Source organism: Serinus canaria, chromosome 27 (assembly GCF_022539315.1).
Source record: "Serinus canaria isolate serCan28SL12 chromosome 27, serCan2020, whole genome shotgun sequence".
In the NCBI taxonomy this organism is placed as follows: domain Eukaryota; kingdom Metazoa; phylum Chordata; class Aves; order Passeriformes; family Fringillidae; genus Serinus; species Serinus canaria.
The window spans coordinates 1,354,612-1,375,660 of NC_066340.1; the positions used below are offsets into that span (position 1 = coordinate 1,354,612).

The 21,049-nt window shown below is 42.9% G+C and overlaps 1 protein-coding gene across 6 annotated transcripts in view; it reads right to left on the reverse strand.

The window, feature by feature from the left end:
* Positions 1–21,049, reverse strand: part of TANC2 (tetratricopeptide repeat, ankyrin repeat and coiled-coil containing 2) — a 163,837-nt gene that overhangs the window by 127,081 nt on the left and 15,707 nt on the right. For all 6 annotated transcript variants that reach the window (XM_050985766.1, XM_050985767.1, XM_050985769.1 and 3 more), the window contains 2 exons: positions 9,794–9,856; positions 2,551–2,650 (listed from right to left, as the gene is read on the reverse strand). In XM_050985766.1, coding sequence (XP_050841723.1) covers positions 2,551–2,617 — 67 coding nt within the window. In that variant the 5' untranslated portion in view covers positions 2,618–2,650; positions 9,794–9,856. The remainder of the gene's footprint in view (positions 1–2,550; positions 2,651–9,793; positions 9,857–21,049) is intronic.

Sequence of the window (21,049 nt, forward strand, 5' to 3'; positions counted from 1 at the left end):
GTGACACAAATCACAAGGGGATGGAGCCATCTGCTCACAAACCTGGCAGCAAACTCCCTCCCACCAACCCCTCCTGCTGCAGGAGACTGAGGAGCTCCCCTGGCAAGGAAATCTTCTCCAAAATCAATGCACAGCCACCACCTCAGAGCTGAACCCTCCTGGTGCCTTTGCCAAACAGATTTTTACCTGCTCTGAGATCCTCACCACCTCCACCCCCACGGGGCATGCCTCAAGTGCCCAGGACCAACCAACACCCACAACATGTTCTAGCAAAAATCCTTTTTCCTTGGGGTGTTTTTCCTCCTGAGAAGCTGAGAGGTCTCAGAACAAAATGCAAACAATGATTCTCTGCTGCTGTGGGTGCAGCAGGTGGGTCTGGGATTGGTCTCTGTGGTTGTTTCTATCAATGGCCAATCCCAGCCCAGCTGTCCAGACCATCTCAGTCACACACAAACCTTTGTTATTCATTCCTTTGCTATTCTTAGCAAACCTTCTGCAGAAATCATTCCTTCTATTCTTTCAGTATAATTTTTAATATAATATATATAATAATATAATAAATCAAGGCTTCTGAAACATGATTCTCATCTCCTCCTCATCCCTACAAACATTGTCACACCACAAGTGTCAGCAGACTCTGCAAAAAGGGATCCTTGATCCCCAAGGCATCACTGCTGCCCCACAGCTCTTCCTCCCCAAATCTGACACGGCTGGGATGATATTTATTAACAACAGCCAAATTCTGGCAGTGTGAGAAACACAGAACTTGCTCAAAGCAAAGAAATCAGCCCATTTTCCCCCTGCCTTCACCAGCACTGTGTCTCCTCATCCTCACCTCTGGTTTCTCAAGGAACATCCAGAACAGAAATATCCACACTGACACAGATGCACGAGCACAAATAAACACTGTATCCCAAAATATTTAAAATGTGCTGCCAGATGGCTTTAAAATTCAAAATGTAAGTTCTAATTAAAAGCTCTTCTCCTGCCAACACTCCATTTTTGGAAAAAACTACAAAAGTTAAATGAAAATGTTTTTAAAGCCTATCAATATTTTGTAATGTTTTGTTTTACAATTACAATCTCTGTCATGGATGAAACAGGCCAAGTCACATGAACCAACACTAACTGTAAACTCCTTTCCTGAGATGGTGGAAAAATGAAATTGAGATAAATGATGACTAAATTTGGGCAATTTCTCCTTTAATTTCAACTGCTCCCATTCCTCTCTCTCCCCTCCTGTTTAAAAATAAAAGCTTAAAAGAAATTGCTGCTGCTCTCACAAGTTCTGCCTGTAATTAAGCAATTTCACTGCCACAAGTCATCACAGACATTTCAGAAATTAAAAGATTTCTTCCTTTCCATAAAATAAAACGTGAACCTTGATGCTTGTTTACTACAAGATTATGTAAAACTCTTACTTGGTTTTCCCTGCATCTTATCACCCCAATTAAACCAGATGATGGTTTAAAAATTAAAATACATTTGAAATTAAAAGTACAGCACGACATTCAAATGAAGTTTAATGACGGTTGGAGTCTACAAGATCATCAATGTCCTAGGGTGACATTAGGATGCTGGATCCCCATTTGTGTGTGTTATTTATGCTGGAATTTATGTTCTGTGCCTTCCAGACTGGCTCTGCAGAGGGAAAGGTTTGTTTTGGCCTTTTATCAGCCACTCCCCACAGCTGGTGGGACATACAGATAATACATAATACATCGTGCTGGTTTTGCTTTTTGCCCTGCTTTTTGCTCTGCTTGCTCTTGCTTTCTGCTCCTTCTCATGAGTTAATTTAGCTAAACAGATCAAATTCCTTCCTGGACTGTTCTTCCTTTCCTTTCTGGATCTACCTGAACCTGCTCCAGACTGGGACCTGGGAACACCAAGAGTTTGTGTCGCCCTGATTTTGTAAAACTTTTTAAGCCTTCTGATGTTTATATTCTCTCAACAAACTTTCTCAAACACAATTCTGTAAATAACCTCTGTTTTGCATTCTTCCATGGAGGTGGAGAGAATTGATGGACCCTTGGTTTGTCCAGTGGCATTGGAGAGGTGGCACTGTCACCCTCCAATCCACTGTCACCTTTGGAAAACTATAAATGTTGGAGTCAGAAAACAAAGGTCTCTCTCTTTTTTTGTTCCCCTCGAGAGCAGCAGTGTCTGTGTCATCATTTCGTGCCTTATCTCAACAAGTTTGCACACTGAGGCTGCAGCAGCTGCCCCAGCAGGGGGAGGGATGATAACAGTGACAACCCCAGGAGAGACTTTCTGAATTTGTCACCTTTGGCAGAGTGCTGTCACCCAGTATTGTCCATTCTGTGTGCTGGGGGTGCTGTACCTGTTAAACAAACAGCTTCTTTCCACTTCTCTCCCAGGAATTCTCCCCAAACCACTTGGGAGGAGGGGCCGTGTGGGTTTGCTGTCTGCAGGGGCCCCTTTTTGGGGATTCTCTCCCAAATTTTTCCAAATCAGCTGAGGTGATTAAGAAGAAAGTGCTGCAAAGACCCAAACGAGCAGAAAAGGGATGGTTTCAGCAGGAGGACTTACCGCTGGACCTGTTTTTGCGGTTGGACTTCCCTCCTGTCAGAAGCATCTTGAGGCTGTTTCGGAACATGGCGATCCCGCTGCGCCCGGCCGCTCCCAAACGCTGCGGAAAGCACGAGAGACAGCCAAAAATCAACACTCCCACCTGGACTGCTGGGGAGAAGAGCTCAACAACAGCTAAAACCAAGGTAAAATATGAAAAATTAAAATTGAAAAATTAAACCACGCACTGCATTTTTACAGAATGCACGGTCACTATTAAAGAGTTAAAAACCAAGGAAAAATGATGAAAAATTAAAATTGAAAAATTAAAACGCGCACTGCATTTTTACAGAATGCACGGTCACTATTAAAGAGTTAAAAACCAAGGTAAAATATGAAAAATTCAATTTGAAAAATTAAAACGACACACTGCATTTTTACAGAATGCACGGTCACTATTAAAGAGTTAAAAACCAAGGTAAAATATGAAAAATTAAAATTGAAAAATTAAAAGACGCACTGCATTTTTACAGAATGCACGGTCACTATTAAAGAGTTAAAAACCAAGGAAAAATGATGAAAAATTAAAATTGAAAAATTAAAAGACGCACTGCATTTTTACAGAATGCACGGTCACTATTAAAGAGTTAAAAACCAAGGAAAAATATGAAAAATTAAAATTGAAAAATTAAACCACGCACTGCATTTTTACAGAATGCACAGTCACTATTAAAGAGGTTAAATTTTCCAATGTAACATTGAAGTTTAAAATTGAAAAATTAAAACACGCACTGCATTCTTACAGAATGCAGGGTCACTATTAAAAGAGTTAAAAACCAAGGTAAAATATGAAAATTACAATTGAAAAATTAAAACACAGCACTGCTTTTTACAGAATGCAGAGTCACTATTAAAGAGTTAAAAACCAAGTAAAATGATGAAAATTTCAATTTGAAAAATTAAACCACACACTGCATTTTTACAGAATGCAGGGTCACTATTAAAGAGTTAAAAACCAAGGTAAAATAATGAAAAATTTAGCTCTTCTTTAATAGTGACCCTGCATTCTGTAAGAATGCAGTGCATGTTTTATTTTTCAATTTTAAACCAAGGTAAAATGCAGAAAAATTAAAACTGAAAAATTAAAAGATACAAGTACATTTTTACAGAAGGCAGGGTCACTATTAAAGAGTTAAAAACCAAGGTAAAATGCAGAAAAATTAAAATTGAAAAACTAAACCACACAAGTACGTTTTTACAGAATGCAAAAAAATTTTCAATTTTAAACCAAGGTAGAATGATGAAAAATTAGAATTGAGAAATTAAAGCACACAACTGCATTTTTAAAGAGTGCAGGGTCACTATTAAAGAAGAGCTAAAACCAAGGCAAAATGATGAAAAATTAGAATGGAAAAATTAAAACACACAACTGCATTTTTACAGAATTCAGAGTCACTATTAAAGAAGAGCTAAAACCAAGGCAAAATGATGAAAAATCCTTTTGCCACTAAAATTCCCAACAACAACATCCACATAAACCATTCTGTTTGCTTTCAGTTACCTAGGCTTTATTTCCACCCAATTTCTTTCCAACACAACTCCAGTGCTGCCAGAAGAGCCATAACCAATTTTGCCCAACAATTTCTCATCACACAGAAGTGGGAAAAGACAGAGCACTTAGCAAATTGCCATTTCCCATCCCTGTTAAAGCCAAAGCCATCAGAAGGAGCTGCTGCCCAGGAAATCAATCCTGCTGACACCAAGCACAGCTCCAGATGCTCTGCAGCTCCTGGGCTGCTTGACTCTCAGATTCTCTTGGGAGTTGAATAAATTGTCATGAGGAGACAAGTCACTCCAACCCAGGGCAAGTGATGCAAAAAATCCAGCAGAAACTTTAGCCCTGTGTTTTCCTTGCTGTGTATGTCTAGGGAGGGGAAAAAAAAAAAACAAAAACAGGTTGGTTGAGTATTGCTGGAGATAAAAGAGTGTCTGGGATCACCAGGCACCCTGACAGCCTGAGCTGGGGAACAGCCACTTATTAAAGCATGTAAAGCATGAAAACACCTACAACAAAAGCAGCTGAAACCAGACTAAAAGAGTTCTGAAGAGTCTTTGATTGGTACATACAATAAACCACATTTTTTTTTCTATTGTGCAGGTGATATTCCATAGTTCCAAGATAACACATTCTTCTTGTAAAAATAAATAATGATTTTTTTCCCAGTAGCAATATTTGGTTCCTCTTGGAGGACGCTCAGTAAATGCCATTCTGCTTTTCTCCCCATTTCTCTGATGCTTTCAAGACTAATCATCCAATAATGCTCAGTTCAAAGAGTTTCAGATGTATATTTAAAGCCACTGAAAGTCCTTTTAATGGTGTGCTCATCACTGAGAGACAGCAGCAGACCAGGGCAGCAGCTCAGGCTGCACACATCCCAAACCCCAAGAGCAAACAGGGATGGCAGCACCTGCAGCCTTTCCTGACACCAGCTCCCATTCCCAACCCCCAGACAGATCTGGGAGTCTGTGTGCCCGCATGGCTGAGTATCAAACATGGAATCAATGTTTCCTTTGTATTTATGGGTCACTTGAGCATCCCTGGCCACCAAAACACAAGGAGCTGGTGTTCAGTGCTGAGCTACACCTGAACTCAACCAACTTCTGTCTGTGTGCCTGCATGGCTGAGTATCAAACATGCAATCAATGTTTCATTGGCATTTATGGGTCACTTGAGCATCCCTGGCCACCAAAACACAAGGAGCTGGTGTTCAGGTCATTCCCAAGGCTCCTAAATGAGGCTTGGGTCCCCTTCAGAGCATCCCACTGTTACATGAACATCCAAAAAAATTCCACCTGGGCACACAGACAGTTGTTCAGGGACTTTGCCCATAGTGCAGAGAGAACTGAGCAGAGCTCAGCACTGGTGAATTCAACCAACTTCTGTCCAAGGAGCCCCCCAGCCTGGGGCTAGGCCATGCCAAAGGCAGGCCTGAGAGTTTGTTAATAATTCTCTTTATCTCGCAGACAGGGCCAGGAGGTGCAGTGTTGCTCCTAGGGCTGAATTAAGGCTCTGCACAGGGCACGGAGCCTCCATGAATTTGCTCCTAAGAACCCCAGAGTGGAGAGAGAACTGATGTCCTGCATGGGATACCAGCCAAGGGAAAGCCCAAGGACTAATTCCAGACTCTCAGGGACTGCTGGACTACAGGGAGATGACTCTGCCCGTGCCAGGGGGTTGGAACCAGGTGGTTTTTGAGGACCCTTCAGCCCAAAGCACTCGGTGATTCTGTGACTCTGCTTTTCCTGGCTGTGGCTCACACACTACACTGATGTGTCCAAGTGCCAGCACTCACTAGACTCACAGGTCACTGACATCTATGATGAAAAACCCTTTCCTTATGGTTTTTTCCTCCTGAGAGGCCTCAGGAACAAAGTGTAAACAATGATTCTCTGCTGCTGTGGGTGCAGCAGGTGGGGCTGGGATTGGTCTCTGTGGTTGTTTCTATCAATGGCCAATCCCAGCCCAGCTGTCCAGACCATCTCAGTCAGACACAAACCTTTGTTATTCATTCCTTTTCTATTCTTAGCCAACCTTCTGCTGAAATCCTTTCTTCTATTCTTTTAGTCTAGTTTTAATATAATAGATATCATAAAATAATAAATCAGCCTTCTGAAACATGGAGTCAAGGTTCTCATCTCCTCCCTCACCCTGGCACCCCTGTGATCACTGTCACACTCACATCCTGATTAGTTAAGGTGTTGACAACACAGAGGAGCAGGTGACCAAAATCAGCCTCTGCTTTTCATTTCCATGCACAGCTGTGTCCCTTTGTCCCTTTGAGCAAACGAGGTCACAGCTCTGCCTCTCTCCAGCCAACATCACAAAACCAGAAGTAATATTGAGGAATAAGCACTCTAAATTAAAAACCCTGTTGGTTGTGTTAGTTCATGGAATCAGAAGCATCAAACAGCAAAGAGAATTACAGCATTAGGAAGAGCTGGATCAGAGAATTTTTATCCTAACCTGTGAACTCCTCACTGCCCCTCACAGCCCAGGTTAATGCCTCCAGCCAGGATCAGCTGCAGCTCTGTCACAGCAGAAGCAAAAGCTGCAGGAATGTGATGGGAACCTTCACACCAACACAGGATGCCTCTGGCAACAGTTTGGGCAAGCAAGAGCTACCACATTTGATTTGTCCTTTCTCTTGTCATTTGTGAGCTTACCAGACAAAATGAAGACATGGTATGAGCACAAGTCTCCAAATAAAACAAGATATCATCTCCATGGAGCATTTTTAGAAAAAACACCTCAAGAATCTCCTGGTTTATGTCCAAGCACTCTGACAAGTGTTGTTGGTCTTCTAACACATCTAAATTTCAATGAAACACACAAACAATAACAACTTTCTGGAGCATGAGGAGGCAGCAGTAGAAATACGAGGAGGAAAAAGCCAAAAAGGGGAGGGGGTGGAGGCAGACTGAGCCCTGCAAGCTGCAAACTTGCACCAAATGCTAAACCTGAACAAGAACAAGTCAGGGACATCTCATTAAATCCCTTGGGATGGCAAAGGCCTATTTCAGTGTTTTCTTAATCTTTAAAGAGAGTTTGTAGACAGGCTGCAAAAACCACCTCATGTTTTCAGTGGCTACACATTATTACAGCCCACAGAAGAAACTTTTGCTTCTTTTTATAGAGATAGTGTCTGTCAGGCACAGAATTACAAAATCAAAGTGAATTTTTTCTGCCCATATACCACCAGTAGAACAAGCAGATCCCTGTATTCTCCTCCTCTCTGACTGCCCCACTAAAAATAAAATTTTATTTCATATAAAGCTGATTAGCAAAGCTAAGCTCTTGTTCAAAAGAGTGTTTGATGTCCAGTGAGTCGTACAAACACTGCTGGCAAATTTTGTGCATGTCAGCAGGAGAAGCTATTAAATGTATATCTTAAGATTAGAATTCTGTGGTTTTTCCCATAAAACCAATTTCTTGACAAGTGGCAGGAGCTCCATGAACCCCACGATGATCAAATCCATCAAACTCTGCCTGACCACAGGGTGGGAATAACTGATTACAACAACACTGAAGTTCTAAGGAAATATATATTTATAAGCTTGGTCCATGCACATTGAAACACACAGGAGCAGAATTTAGAGATTAAGTTTAGAGATTAAATATTTCCAGGAATAAAAACAGCCCTGTTGTGACCTAGCAAGCTTGCCAAGAACTTCTAGGATTATTTGGAAATACAAAAACAGCAAAGGTATTAAATGCACTAAACCCTCCCAATTAGAGGTCTTTAAGCAATTAAGAGTTTATTAAACAGAGTTCTCTAATAGGCTTTAGAACAACCAAATTAATTGTTAGATGTTGTGTTTTCTCACAAAAGCCTGAGCACCAACAACTGTCTCGGGGGGCCAATCTGCTGATCCACTCCTAAACAAAATACCTGGAGATCTCTGGGCAGGAGATCCTGCAGATTCCCACAATCCCAGAGCCCCTGCACAAGTGCTCTCTCCTGTCCTCCTGCTATGACCCCACTGTCTTTGACAGAAATACATAAAAATACACCCGGGAAACACCTCCCAGCATTCCCACAGGGAAAACGTGGGCAGGAGGTCAATGAAATGTTTCACAAGGAAGCAGGAGGTTGGCCTCAATCCCTGCTTTTATTTTATCCAAAGCAGCAGCTGTTAATGCTCCAGTTAAAGAGCAATTCTGAGAGCATAACAAAGTCATGTTCCCATGTTTGTGAAATTCCCAACAACAGCCCTAAGGTGAACGTGGCCCTGCAAACTCCTCGATGAGTCTGTGGTGATTATGTTCACTCCAAGTCTGTGGCATTGATGCTCAGAGGTAATTTTGACACAGCCTGGGAGGAAGGAGACAAGCACTGTGTTGTGATGGGAACCCACACAATTCAGCAGAGGAACAGCTCATTTTGGGGCTGTGCTTGGAGCACAGCACTCCCAGAGGCTGAGGCTGTCAGGACCTGGAGTGCAGCTCCAGGAGGATTCAAGGCTCAACCCCTCAGCACAAACCTGCTCTGTGCAGGCTCCAGCTTCCCCCTCTCTGCTACCACCAAAGTGTTTTTCTTGTTGTCTGGAACACAGTCATATTCAAGTAAGGACAAAGGAGAACAAAAGCTGCACTGACAGACAGCTCCTGACTCTGAGCCCTGAGAAATCACAACTCCCAAACAATACCAGCCCCCCTGAGATAACCCTGCCAGCCACAGAACACCAACTAACAGACCTTGTAACCAGAACTTTCTGGTCAACATTTGAATCTGATTTTCTGGGGAAAAAGATTTCTGCAGCAATACTTAAGTGTTGATATTTAACACCTGTTTAAAAGGAGATCAGAAACACTGCAGGAAAGAATGCAGTCACTCACCAGGAGAAAGCCAAAAGTCAGTTCTCACCTCAACATGAAAATGGGATGACCTTGAAATGCAGGAAATTTAATTTTGAACCAGGCTTTGTCATTTTGCATAACCTGGTTTCTAATTCTGGATTAATGATACAGACCTGAATTCCCAAGAGACATTTCCATTCTCCAAATACAACATCATCATTATCCAGCCTTGGAGAAAAATGACAACCAAACAAAAGCTAGAAATGCCATCACCTCACTTTCATCAATTCACCCGTGGTGCTTTTAGTTCTTCTGTGTTGCTCAAAACAGTAAAAATGATTGTTTTGGTTTTAAATATTACTAGGACCTGTCTCCATCAACAACCAAGGGAACAGGTATCTAAGCTTGAAATAAAATGAGGCACAGTTCTGCATGAGCTGAGTCTTGCTAAACTGCCTTGACACAAATTTTAGGGCATTTCCTCCAAGCTGGAATCATGAAATGGCCAAAGCTGGAATGGATTTTAAAGTTCACTCAGTGCCACCCCTGCCATGGCAGGGACACCTCCCACTGTCCCAGGCTGCTCCAAGCCCCTTCCAGCCTGGCCTGGGGCACTGCCAGGGATCCAGGGGCAGCCCCAGCTGCTCTGGGCACCTGTGCCAGGGCCTCACTTCCCTCCCAGGGAGCAATTTCACCATCAAATCAAACCTAATATGTGAAAGCTCTTACATCTTTTTCTTTAATGCACTCAGGTTAAGAATTGTAGAACTGTTCTAGAAAGTGCCCTTGTTCCACTTTCAGGTGATCAGACACTAACAAAAACAACAGAAGACAACTGGGACTCTGAACAGTGAAATTATGCCTGCAAAGAACACATGGGATTGTAGGAAGAAAAAACTTTCCTACCTTGGTATCTTTAGACAAGTTAAATCTTTAGCAAGAAGTGTCCTCCTCCATTCACTGCAAGTCCTGAAAGACAAAGAAACACAACAGAATTTAGGAGCATCTTCTCAGCACTCTGTGTGCCCCAGCCTGTCCAGATGCACACACACAGAGATACAATAATCCCATCCCAGGAAAAACCCCACAGCTTTCCCAGAGGATTACTGGGTAAGCACCAGGCAGACCCCACTCTTCATCCTTACCCTTCAAAAGTGAATTAAATTGCTGTTCATCCACACTAACTTTGGTCACTGCCTCTTCCTTCTCACCACTTTTCAAATGGGAAAAGGGAAAAAAAAAAAGCAGATATGCTGCCCTTTGCCACACACCATAGAGTACATGATTTAACAAGAGTATTTCCCTTCATCCTACCAAGTTCTCCTGCTAAAAGCCTACAACCTCCCCACTGTGTTTTCTTAAAAAACTCAATCCTTAAATAAACATCACTCCCAAGGATCCAGCACTAAATCAAGGGTTCAGTACTTGGCCCTTTGCTCTGTCATCGTGTACTTAGAACATGAAGTTCATCAAGGAAAAGCCACAAGAAATAGATCCTGCCACTTACTGAAAAAGGTGACAGCAGCTCTTTTCTCCCCAGCCTGTGTTTTATTTGTGCTGAGGTTCTTGGGTTACAGCTTTCCCCAATCTGTTCTTTTAGAAATCTCATTTGGGAACCAGCAAGGAGAAGGAAATGGAGACACATTTCATTTGTCAGCCAACAAACAAACAAACAGAATCAAAGGAAATTGAGGCCACCTTGTATTTGCAAGTTTAAAGCAAAGCAGAGTCAGTGTTCAAGTGCACCAGTCAGGTTTTGGTTCTCCTGCAAGAGGATACTGAGAAGTCACTGACAGCTTTTCTTGGGGTTCATGGTGCTCCCAGAACTGCAACAGTGACTTCTCCTATGCTCTCAGATTAATAGCTTTCTATGTAAAGACATTCTATACATTAATCTAAACCCCTATTTTATTTCTCAGGGCTGCCAATTATTATAGTTTGTATGTAACAGACATTCTATACATTAATCTAAACCCCTATTTTATTTCTCAGGGCTGCCAATTATTAATAGCTTTGTATGTAAAGACATTCTATACATTAATCTAAACCCCTATTTTATCTCTCAGGGCTGCCAATTATTAATAGCTTTGTATGTAAAACTAAGACATTCTATACATTAATCTAAACCCCTATTTTATTTCTCAGGGCTGCCAATTATTATTAGTTTTGTATGTAAAGACATTCTATACATTAATCTAAACCCTATTTTATTTTCCAGGGCTGCCAATTATCAATAGTTTTCTATGTAAAACTAAGACATTCTATACATTAATCTAAACCCTATTTTATTTCTCAGGGCTGCCAATTATTAATAACTTTGTATGTAAAGACATTCTATACATCAATCTAAACCCCTATTTTATTTCCCAGGGCTGCCAATCACCTGCCTGCTTTCAGTTGTTCATTTCTCTGTTAAAACAAACACAGAGCTAGGAAGCAGCAGAGCCCTTCCATGGGAGCAGGGAGGTTTCCTTCAGCCAAGCAAGGACACAGCTCCAAGGGCAGCACTGAGGGGATCCCTGGGATGGGAGCAAGGTCCCACAGCCCCTGCCAGAGCCCTGGGCTCTGTCCCACCCATTCTGCTGCTCTGCCACAGGATGCTCCTTCCTCCAGTGCCCTCCCTGGCTTGTACAAAGTGCCCCAAATCACCTGGGTGCCCAAACATTCAGGAGCTGTCTGCTCAGAAAGACTCAGCTGCACATTTCCCAGTGTCCAGTCACATAGAGAACAGGACCAGCATGGAACCTAAACCCAAACAGGCCCAGATCAAGCAAGACTTTTATTGGATATTACTTCACATGGTTTAATTCCCTAGAGGGGAGTTTTGGTAAGGGCAGGGAGTGACAGAACAAGGAGAGAATGGGCTTGAGCTGAAGGAGGGCAGGGTTAGATCAAATACTGGGCAGAAATTAAATCAAATACTGGGCAGAAATTAACTCAAATACTGGGCAGAAATTAACTCAACTACTGGGCAGAAATTAAATCAAATACTGGGCAGAAATCAAATCAAATACTGGGCAGAAATTAAATACTGGGCAGAAATCAAATCAAATACTGGGCAGAAATTAAATCAAATACTGGGCAGAAATTAAATCAAATACTGGGCAGAAATTAAATACTGGGCAGAAATCAAATCAAATACTGGGCAGAAATTAAATCAAATACTGGGCAGAAATTAAATCAAATACTGGGCAGAAATTGTCTCCTGTGAGGGTGGTGAGGCCCTGGCACCCTGGGGTTGCCCATCCCTGGAAATGCCCAAGGCCAGGTTGGCTCAGAGCAACCTGGAGGAGTGGAAGGTGTCCCTGCCCACGGTACAGTGTGGAACTGGATGAATTTTGAGATCCATTTCACCCCAAACCATGCTGGGATTCCATGATTCTAGGAAAAAACCCTCTATTCCTTAGATCCTAAATACACAAAAGAAAAAACAAATCTTAAAATAAATATCTGGCCTTCTCCACAATTCTTTTAAACAGTCCAAACCTGGGGACAAACACCTCAGGTGAGGGAGTATTTTTTTTTTCTCAAAAGAAGCAATGTTACAATTTTTGGAAAACTGAAAACATTCATGGAATAACTACAAATAACTCCTTATATAAATGTTTCAGTGTGCTGCCATCTGTCTTCCTAATTCAGCCCTAAAGGTGCCACCCTGTGGAACAAAGAGCAGGAATGGCCTGGGCTGGGTGAGCTGCACTTCCAGCCCTTCAGGAACTGCATTCCAGGAGCAGATCCAGGGAATCTGCTCTGCACTGAGCCCTCCAACAGCACAGCTCTGATCTGCTCCCAGCATTCCAGCAGAAATCTCTCTGGGAATGCAGCAGACATTAGTGGGCTGTCAATAAAAGCTGAACCTCATTAAAGGGATTTAATTCTTTAAATGCCTTTCACCCTCTAATTATATTTGTAAATTCTGCTGTTGAACTGTAAGGAAGTTATAAATTCTGACATCTACCACAACAAATACATTTAGAGACTGATGCACAAACAGTTTTGGTGGCAGAGAATCACTTCTAGAACCATTCCCTCTTGATTAAACACACAAATCACCAACTAGCACACACTGTAGCTGCAATATTTTCCTGACAGGCTGAAATCCATGAAGGAAAAAAAAAAATTAAAGCTTTAAGAATCAAGGCAGAAACCAGAAAAGCTGCCATCCATGGAAACTTGTCTACATAGTCTGAAATCCCAGCAGGATGTTTGATTTCACAGCAACAACTTTGAGAAATGCCTTGAGATCTCTTGAGCTGAACAGCACTCATCCTAGATTTGAAAATATTGAACATTAGTACTGAGAAACATCCAAATAAAAGGCTGAACTAAGACTAGTTTTCTATTCATCTTCGAGTAAATAAAGGAACTTTTTTAACCCCTCAATCCAAGCAAGCAGGTAAAATAAAAATTCACAGCAATTTGGAAAAGCTAATTGAATCTGAACCTCTGGAGCAAGCATAGCACAGCTCACACGTGTCCTGATCTCAACAGTTTAATTCTATTTTCCCAGAGAAATCAGCAACTTACTCATACTTTTATCACCAGAACATTAAAACACAGACATGAAACACAATGGCCATCTGTCTTTGAAAAGCAAAACTACCCCAGTGATCAGAACATGCTGCTCAACCAGTCCTGCTGGAAAGCAAAGGCTCTGCAATGCTCTCATGAATAGGGATTTCCATCTTGAAATGCAGCTCTTTTTCTGGTTTTGGCTGTCAGATGCACCAGCTGCTATAAATGGAGTGAGCCTGGATGGTGTTCTAAAATCAAATCAAATCACAGTTTAAATTCTTTGCACATATATACACGTTGGAAACAAAACATATCCTGACTAAAAATAATCTTGAGTTCAGTTCTAACTTGCATCCATTGATTTTTAAGCAGAATGTTTTGTGTTTTAATGATGTCTGTCATGTAAGAAATCAAAGATCAGGAAAGTGACAGCATTCTTTAAATGATTGTCATGTAACTACCACTGACCTAATTTTACTGGGGACAAATCCAGGAAAAAAATCTCACATTTCCATCTTGACAAAGAGTCTTCTTAACCTCATATTCTCTAATTAAAAGTCAGATTGGAATCATATGTTGCCATCCATAATGACTGCACTTACACAGCTCATTGCACAGGAAAGCAGACCATTGATAAATCAAGAATTCCACAAATAAAACCATGCAGCACAACACTCCAGGCCAGAATTAGATACCTCTTGGCTGATTTTCAACAGCATTAAACAAGCATCCACTCTACCATATTTTAAGTTGGCAACACTTTCTTCATGAGCATCACTCTAAATAACTATGGGAAAGCATCCAGACCTCAATGGAATAATGGAAAAAAAATCAGAAAACTGACCATGCTTTGAATTGAGATTTGGGTTTTTTTTGCTTATCATGTATGCCTTAAAAAAAAACCCACCCTGAGTGTTAAATCCACATTCTGCTCCTCACAACTCCTGCTTTTATATTGCAATTAAAAGGAGCTCCCATTTCATTTTCTGCTCACAAATAGTTCCAAGCTATTCAATCAAGGATTGCATTTTTCAGCATCTTCCTCATGTTTATTAAAACTTTAAAAATTACCTATTTACCAGCTCTTCCCCAGCAATCTGGGGGCAGGAGCTGCTCCTGTTTGATGGTACCTGGTGGTCCCCAGCCCTCACCTCTCTCCTATTTTCACTCTAATTACCATCTCATGTTTAATTACTCTGGCAGACAGGGACTGTTAGAGCAAGGCGGGAGTTGCTGGTGCTGCCACAGCAGAAAGGAGCAATAAATGACTGCAAGTCTTGGGTCATGCTGCTCTTACCTGCAAATCTTCTAAATCTCTCTGCTTTAGAGAGAGAAAAGTGTGAGAGAGTGTTGGTGATTTCTGACTGCTCTCCATTTCAAATATTCCAACACTGCAGGCTCCAGGAGGAAAGCAAGCCAGTTATTTTTGTTGTTTCTTCTTGTTTTCCTTGGTTGTGCACGCTCTTCAATGCCAAGGAATGGAGAGGATTTGGGATTTGCCTCAGTGAGTGATGAGATAAGTTATTGCTGCTTATACCTGCCTCCATTTGCATTCCAAATGCAGGGGAAATACATTCCCTCCCCTTCCACCTCTAGGAGGGATTTGATTTCCTCCACAGGACAGATACAATTTTAAAAATCGATAGATTTTTACTATAGATACAATTTAAAAAAATCAGTTTGTTTTTGTAGTTATGCAACTTTGTGGAATCATCTCACCCATCCCTGCCAAAGTTTTACTGAAGCTAAAAATGGGGGAGCAGCAAAAGGCTCTGTCAAAGCCCAGAGCAGCACTGCTGCATTCAGCTGACACCTTCTGATCCTCCTGGACCACATCCACTGAGCATTTCCTTTCCCAGAATGAAAGGGAGCAGTGTCCCCAACACCCTGGAGCTGGAGGGACTCAGAACAGCTCTGGAACTGCAGCAGCAGCAGCAGCAGCATCCCCTGTGCTCCTGGCTCTGTGTGGAAGCAGGGAAAGGACTGGGCAGTGAGGCAGGAGGGGCAGGGCAAAGCAAAACTGCACCTCTGCTTCTTCCAGGGCTCCTGCACCAGCCAGCTGAAGTGATTGAGGCACTTCTGAGCCACGGGCAAGGATCCTGAGGCCAATAAAATGTTTTGGGATAAGTTAAGAGGGTCCTTGGCATTCAAAGCTGACTTCCTAAGCCATGGTAATGTCATTTTCAGGAGTCACACTGAAAGGAACTCAGGCTTGGATTTGGGAAGTGCTCAGCTTGCTCTGGCTCTCTCACTAGCAATGTTTTCTGCTGTTTATCTCCTCCAGGCTTTGTGGACTTGGTTGATTCCCTTTGTGGACCCCTTACCACTGATTTTTCCTGTTAAAAAAATAAAAAACCTCACATGGGCTTTGCAGTTCTCCCTCTCCCTTGCATCAGACTGAGGGAAACCACAGTTGTTTCCTGGCAAGAACTGGAACTCTCTGCACATCTCTGCCATTTCTGCGGCTGGCTGCTGGCGGTGTGGGATGAAACCAGCAACACTGAGGCACTTCTGAAGCCACGGGGCAAGGAGTCCTGAGGCCAATAAAATGTTTGGTGGATAAGTTAAGAAAGAGGGTCCCCCTGTGGCATTCCAACACCAACTTCCTAAGCCCGGGTAATGTCCCATTTTTTCACACAGGAGTCACCACTGAAGGGAACTCTGCGTGGATGTTGGGAAGTGCTCAGCTTGCTCTGGCTCTCTCACTAGGCAATGTTTTCTGCTGTTTATCTCCTCCAGGCTTTGTGGACTTGGTTGATTCCCTTTGTGGACCCCTTACCACTGATTTTTCCTGTTAAAAAAACCTCACTGGGCTTTCAGTTCTCCCTTGCATCAGACTGGGGAACCACAGTTGTTCCTGGCAGAACTGGAACTCTGCACATCTCCATTTCTGCTGCTGGTTGTGGCATGAAACCATCAACTCCTGATTGTTGTCAGTTGAGGAGGACAGTGTGAAGTGGAGTTGGTGTATACAACACTGGATTCCTCTGAAGCCTGCTGTGTGCTGTAATTTCCAATGTACTCATACAATGGCTTCATTTAGAACTCAAACTTTAAACACAGTGTCTGAAGGAACCGCTTTGGTCACATTCCCAACTCACTGGGCTCAGCCTGGAACAGCAGCCCATTGTCTCCTTTGCTGGAGCTAACACAGCCAAAATGCCTGATTCACCTTTATTATCCTCTGAAACAATGGTCTGGAATTTCCTCAGGCAAGTTCTGCAGAAAAACATTTCTGACACCAAGATGCCTTACAGCAAATCCTGCATTGCCTGCCTGCATCACCACCCCGACCAAAAAGGCTTTTTTCTTTAGCAAGAATGAGTCAGAAAGATGAAAAACAGTTCAATGTTCAGAATCTTGCAGCTAGATCAGATTAAATTAAGAATGGATAGCACATTTTCCAGAGTTCATTGCTTTTAGAGCCAAACCATACTGCAGAAACCACTTCAGGATAGTCCTAACACAAATCTAAAAAAAAAAAAATCATAATTCCTCAGCTCCCAGAGAGCCTTTATGCTCTATAAACACACACAAGGAAAGCAGAGGAGGGAAATCTCTGCTCTCAGCTCCTGGGCTCCTGCTATTAAAGCAATATTCACAATCCCCACTGCCCAGCTGTGTGATACACACATTTAACTTGTTCACCTTTAGAGATCACAAGAGCCATGAATAATCCCTCCTTAACACATGCTGGAAGCTCAGCAACACCTCCCAGGAGCTGAGCCAAGGCAAGAAGATGAACACAGACACCAAAGAACACAGGAAAAGCAGAGTGCTTCATGCACTCTTTTCCAACATTGTTTTCAAACACTTAAAACAATGTTTTAAATGCATCTCCTCTGCTACACAGCTCCTCTGTACTCTGTCATTATTTTTTTCCTAAGCCATGTCCTGTTTCAAGCCTTCCTCAGCTCTAAAATTCTACAAAACAACTGAAAAAGAATGAAAGTGATACTTAGGAAATTCCTTGCTTTATGTACAAGTTTGTTTCTGTTAACCAAAGCACTACAACATCCCTGCACAACAACTGATAGAGATCTCAAATATTCCTTCAAGGTGAAACTGTTAAAATCCTAAAGGAAAACACAGCAAAGCTGCTGACTAAGAAATTATTGCACTCTTTTCCAACATTGTTTTCAAACATTGTTTTAAATGTTTTAAAATGCATCTCCTCTGCTACACAGCTCCACTGCACTCCGTCATTCGTTTTGTCTACCTAAGCCATGTCCCTGTTTCAAGCCTTCCTCCAGCTCTAAAATTCTACAACACAACTGTAAAAGAATCAAACTGACACTCAGGAAAATTCCTTGCGTTATGTACAAGTTGTGTTTCTGTTAACCAAACCACTCCAACATCCCTGCACAACAACTGACACATGATCTCAAAATTTCCTTCAAGGTGAAACTGTTAAAATCCTAAGGGAAAACACAGCAAAGCTGCTGACTAAGAAATTATTGCACTCTTTTCCAACATTGTTTTCAAACATTGTTTTAAATGTTTTAAAATGCATCTCCTCTGCTACACAGCTCCACTGCATTCCATCATTCTTTTTTCCTAAGCCATGTCCTGTTTCAAGCCTTCCTCAACTCTAAAATTCTACAAAACAACTAAAAAAGAATGAAAGTGATACTTAGGAAGTTTCTTGCTTTATGTACAAGTTTGTTTCTATTAACCAAACCACTACAACATCCCTGCACAACAACTGACACAGATCTCAAAAATTCCTTCAAGGTGAAACTATTAAAATCCTAAGGGAAAACACAGCCCAGGCAATTAAGATTTCAGTAAATGAAGCCTGCAGAAAAAAAAACCCAAAAATCTTCCTCCTCCCAGCAAGCTGATGGTGCAGAGGCAGCAGCAAGGGTTTGCCTTTGGTTTTCTGGGTAGGGGAAGTGCATTTCCTCTCTCTGCAGGAGAGATCCACTGAGCAACACTGCCAGAAAAGAAACTAAAAGAAGAAAATCTCAACTGAGTCACCAGTGAAGCTGAAATTACTCCTTTGGTGTCAAGCTAAGGTCCCTCCTGTTAAAGGTTTCTCTGCTCAAGAGTGACTTTAGGGATAATAATTCCTTTTAATGCACACAGGCACAGACTGTGTGATTTTACTGCAGTCCCTCTGCTGCTCTACCAAGGAAAACAAGGATTCTTCCACTTGCAGAATAAAGAGGATTCCTCCTTTCCAACAGAGCCTGAATCATGGATCAATATGTGACCTATCAGGTTCTGGGTAATCTGGCAGCAGAGAATTACATTCCAAACTTGAAATCCTTCTAGCAAGTTATTGCTGCTACAAAATGACTATAATATGACTAGTGCAACAGTTAATTACACAGATCTGTCACCATGTCCAGGAAAGAATTTTTCACAGGCTGTTTTTGCCACCATCTCCACCTGCTTTAAGTACTCACACTACACTGAGTGAAGCTGAATCTAGGTGAGCAAACTTAAAATAAATACACCCCAGAAATAATTAAAAGAGGAAGATAAGGAATGAATTTCACTATTATTAACAACACCCCCCTCTTGAACTCTCAATTATATTTGTTTGTATAAAATCATTTGTGTCAGGGCACATTTTATCAGCTGGCTCTAAAACATCTGGAGAAAAGTCAGGCAGCAATTAGACAGATTAATGTCTAATACTGAAGAGTAATTTACAATTTAGCCCATTCCCCACTGCCAGCTAAGAAATGCTACTTAGTCCTCCCTAAATGTACTCTTGCTACTTTTCCCAAACTACTGCAGAATATAAATCATGGCTGGAAATAACACATAGAAAAATGTTAAGGACTACATCAAATTGTTAGAAAAAGGAAAACCATATAAAATTCTCTATTAAAGGTTGCAGTCTACAAGACACCAAGTCCCAAAGACCTTACTACAAACACACATAAACAACAGGGTAAATTCAGAAGAACTCTAATGTCTAATACTGAAGAGTAATTTACAATTTAGCCCATTCCCCACTGCCAGCTAAGAAATGCTACTTAGTCCTCCCTAAATGTAATTGCTACTTTGCCCAGACTACTGCAGAATATAAATCATGGCTGGAAATAACACATAGAAAAATGTTAAGGACTACATCAAATTGTTAGAAAAGGGAAACCATATAAAATTCTCTATTAAAGGTTGCATTTAAAGTCCCAAAGACCTTACTACAAACACACATAAACAACAGGGTAAATTCAGGAGAACTTGGGGGAAAAAAGATTTACCAGCTTCCAATACTCAGCTAATAATTAAAGATGTGAAAATCCACTAAATACCCACTGAGATGATGCTGCTTAGAGCAAAAGGTGACCTGTAACCTTTACTGGGAGGGTGTGCAGAAAAATAATAATAATGCTGATTCTCATTCCAGTTCAGCCTCAAGCCTGCCTGCCCTGCAGATAAGATAAATGCATCTGTAACAGCAGGAACAGACACACAACACATTCCTCACAGCTCAGTCTCAGCAGCAGCCAGCCCATGAAACACTGCCCCACACACCTCATGCAAAATCCTTGTGAAAATGCATTCAATAACATGTAACAATGGATTTCCTGGCATTGATTTGGAAATAGATATAATATAATCAGAATACTAATAATACGACTAATAATACTACTAATACTAGACGACTCGGAAGACGAAGTAGGAGAAGAATAAAGATACGCATAAGGATGAGAAGAGGAAGTCCGACCGTCCTGAATACGAAGGGAATAATAAGCAGGCCGAGATGACAGGAAGAAGAAGACGGTAGCCTCCAGCTGGTTGTCCGTCCGCCCGCCGACACTCTCGATTCCGCCGTCATGCCGGACGCAGAACGTCCCCTCCGCCAGCAGGCAGCCTCCTTGCCTTCACTTAATCCTCCGTGCCGACGCCCCCTCCTCCTCCTCCGTCCTCCTCCTCCGTCACAGCCCTTGCCTCACATGCCTCAGCGCTCGCATTCCGTCCGCCTCGCTTCTCCTCCTCCTTACTCCTCCGCCTCTCCTCCTACCTCCGCTCCTCCTCCTTCCCCTCCCTCCCTTGCCTCATCCTTCGACGCCTCCTTCCCGCCTCCGCTCCTCCTCTGCCTTCCTCACTTCCGCCTCCTTCTCCTCCTTGCCGGCCTCCCTGGGGGCGCCCTCCCCATAATGCCTCCTCCCTCACTTCCTCCTCCTTCCTCCCTCCCTTCCTCCTCCTTCCCTCCCTCCGCTCTTCGCCCCTCCGCGCCTTCCGTCCTCCTCCCCTCGCTTCCTCCTCCCTTCCTCCTCCTTCCGCCCATCCTTCTCCCCTTCCTCCTCCTCCTCCTCCCTCCTCCTCCTGCCTCCGCCTCCTCCGCCCTCCTCCTCCCTCCTCCCCTCCTCCTCCTACGCCTCCTCCGCTCCTCCCCCCTCCTCCTCCCGCCTCCTACTCCCCTCCTGCCCCCCTCCTCCCACTCCTCCCCCTCCTCCCCTCCCTCCCCCTCCTCCTCCACCCGCCTCCGCCTCCCCCTCCTCCCGCCCCCTCCTACCTCCCCTCTCCTCCCCTCCCTCCTCCCTCGCTCCCCGCGCCCCCCCGCACTCCTCCCCCTCCGCACTCCCCCCATCCTCCCTCCCCTCCTCCATTCCCCTCCTCCTCCCCCCCTCCTCCTCCCCCTCCTCCGCCCGCCTCCCTCCTCCTCCCCTCCTCCTCGCCTCCGCC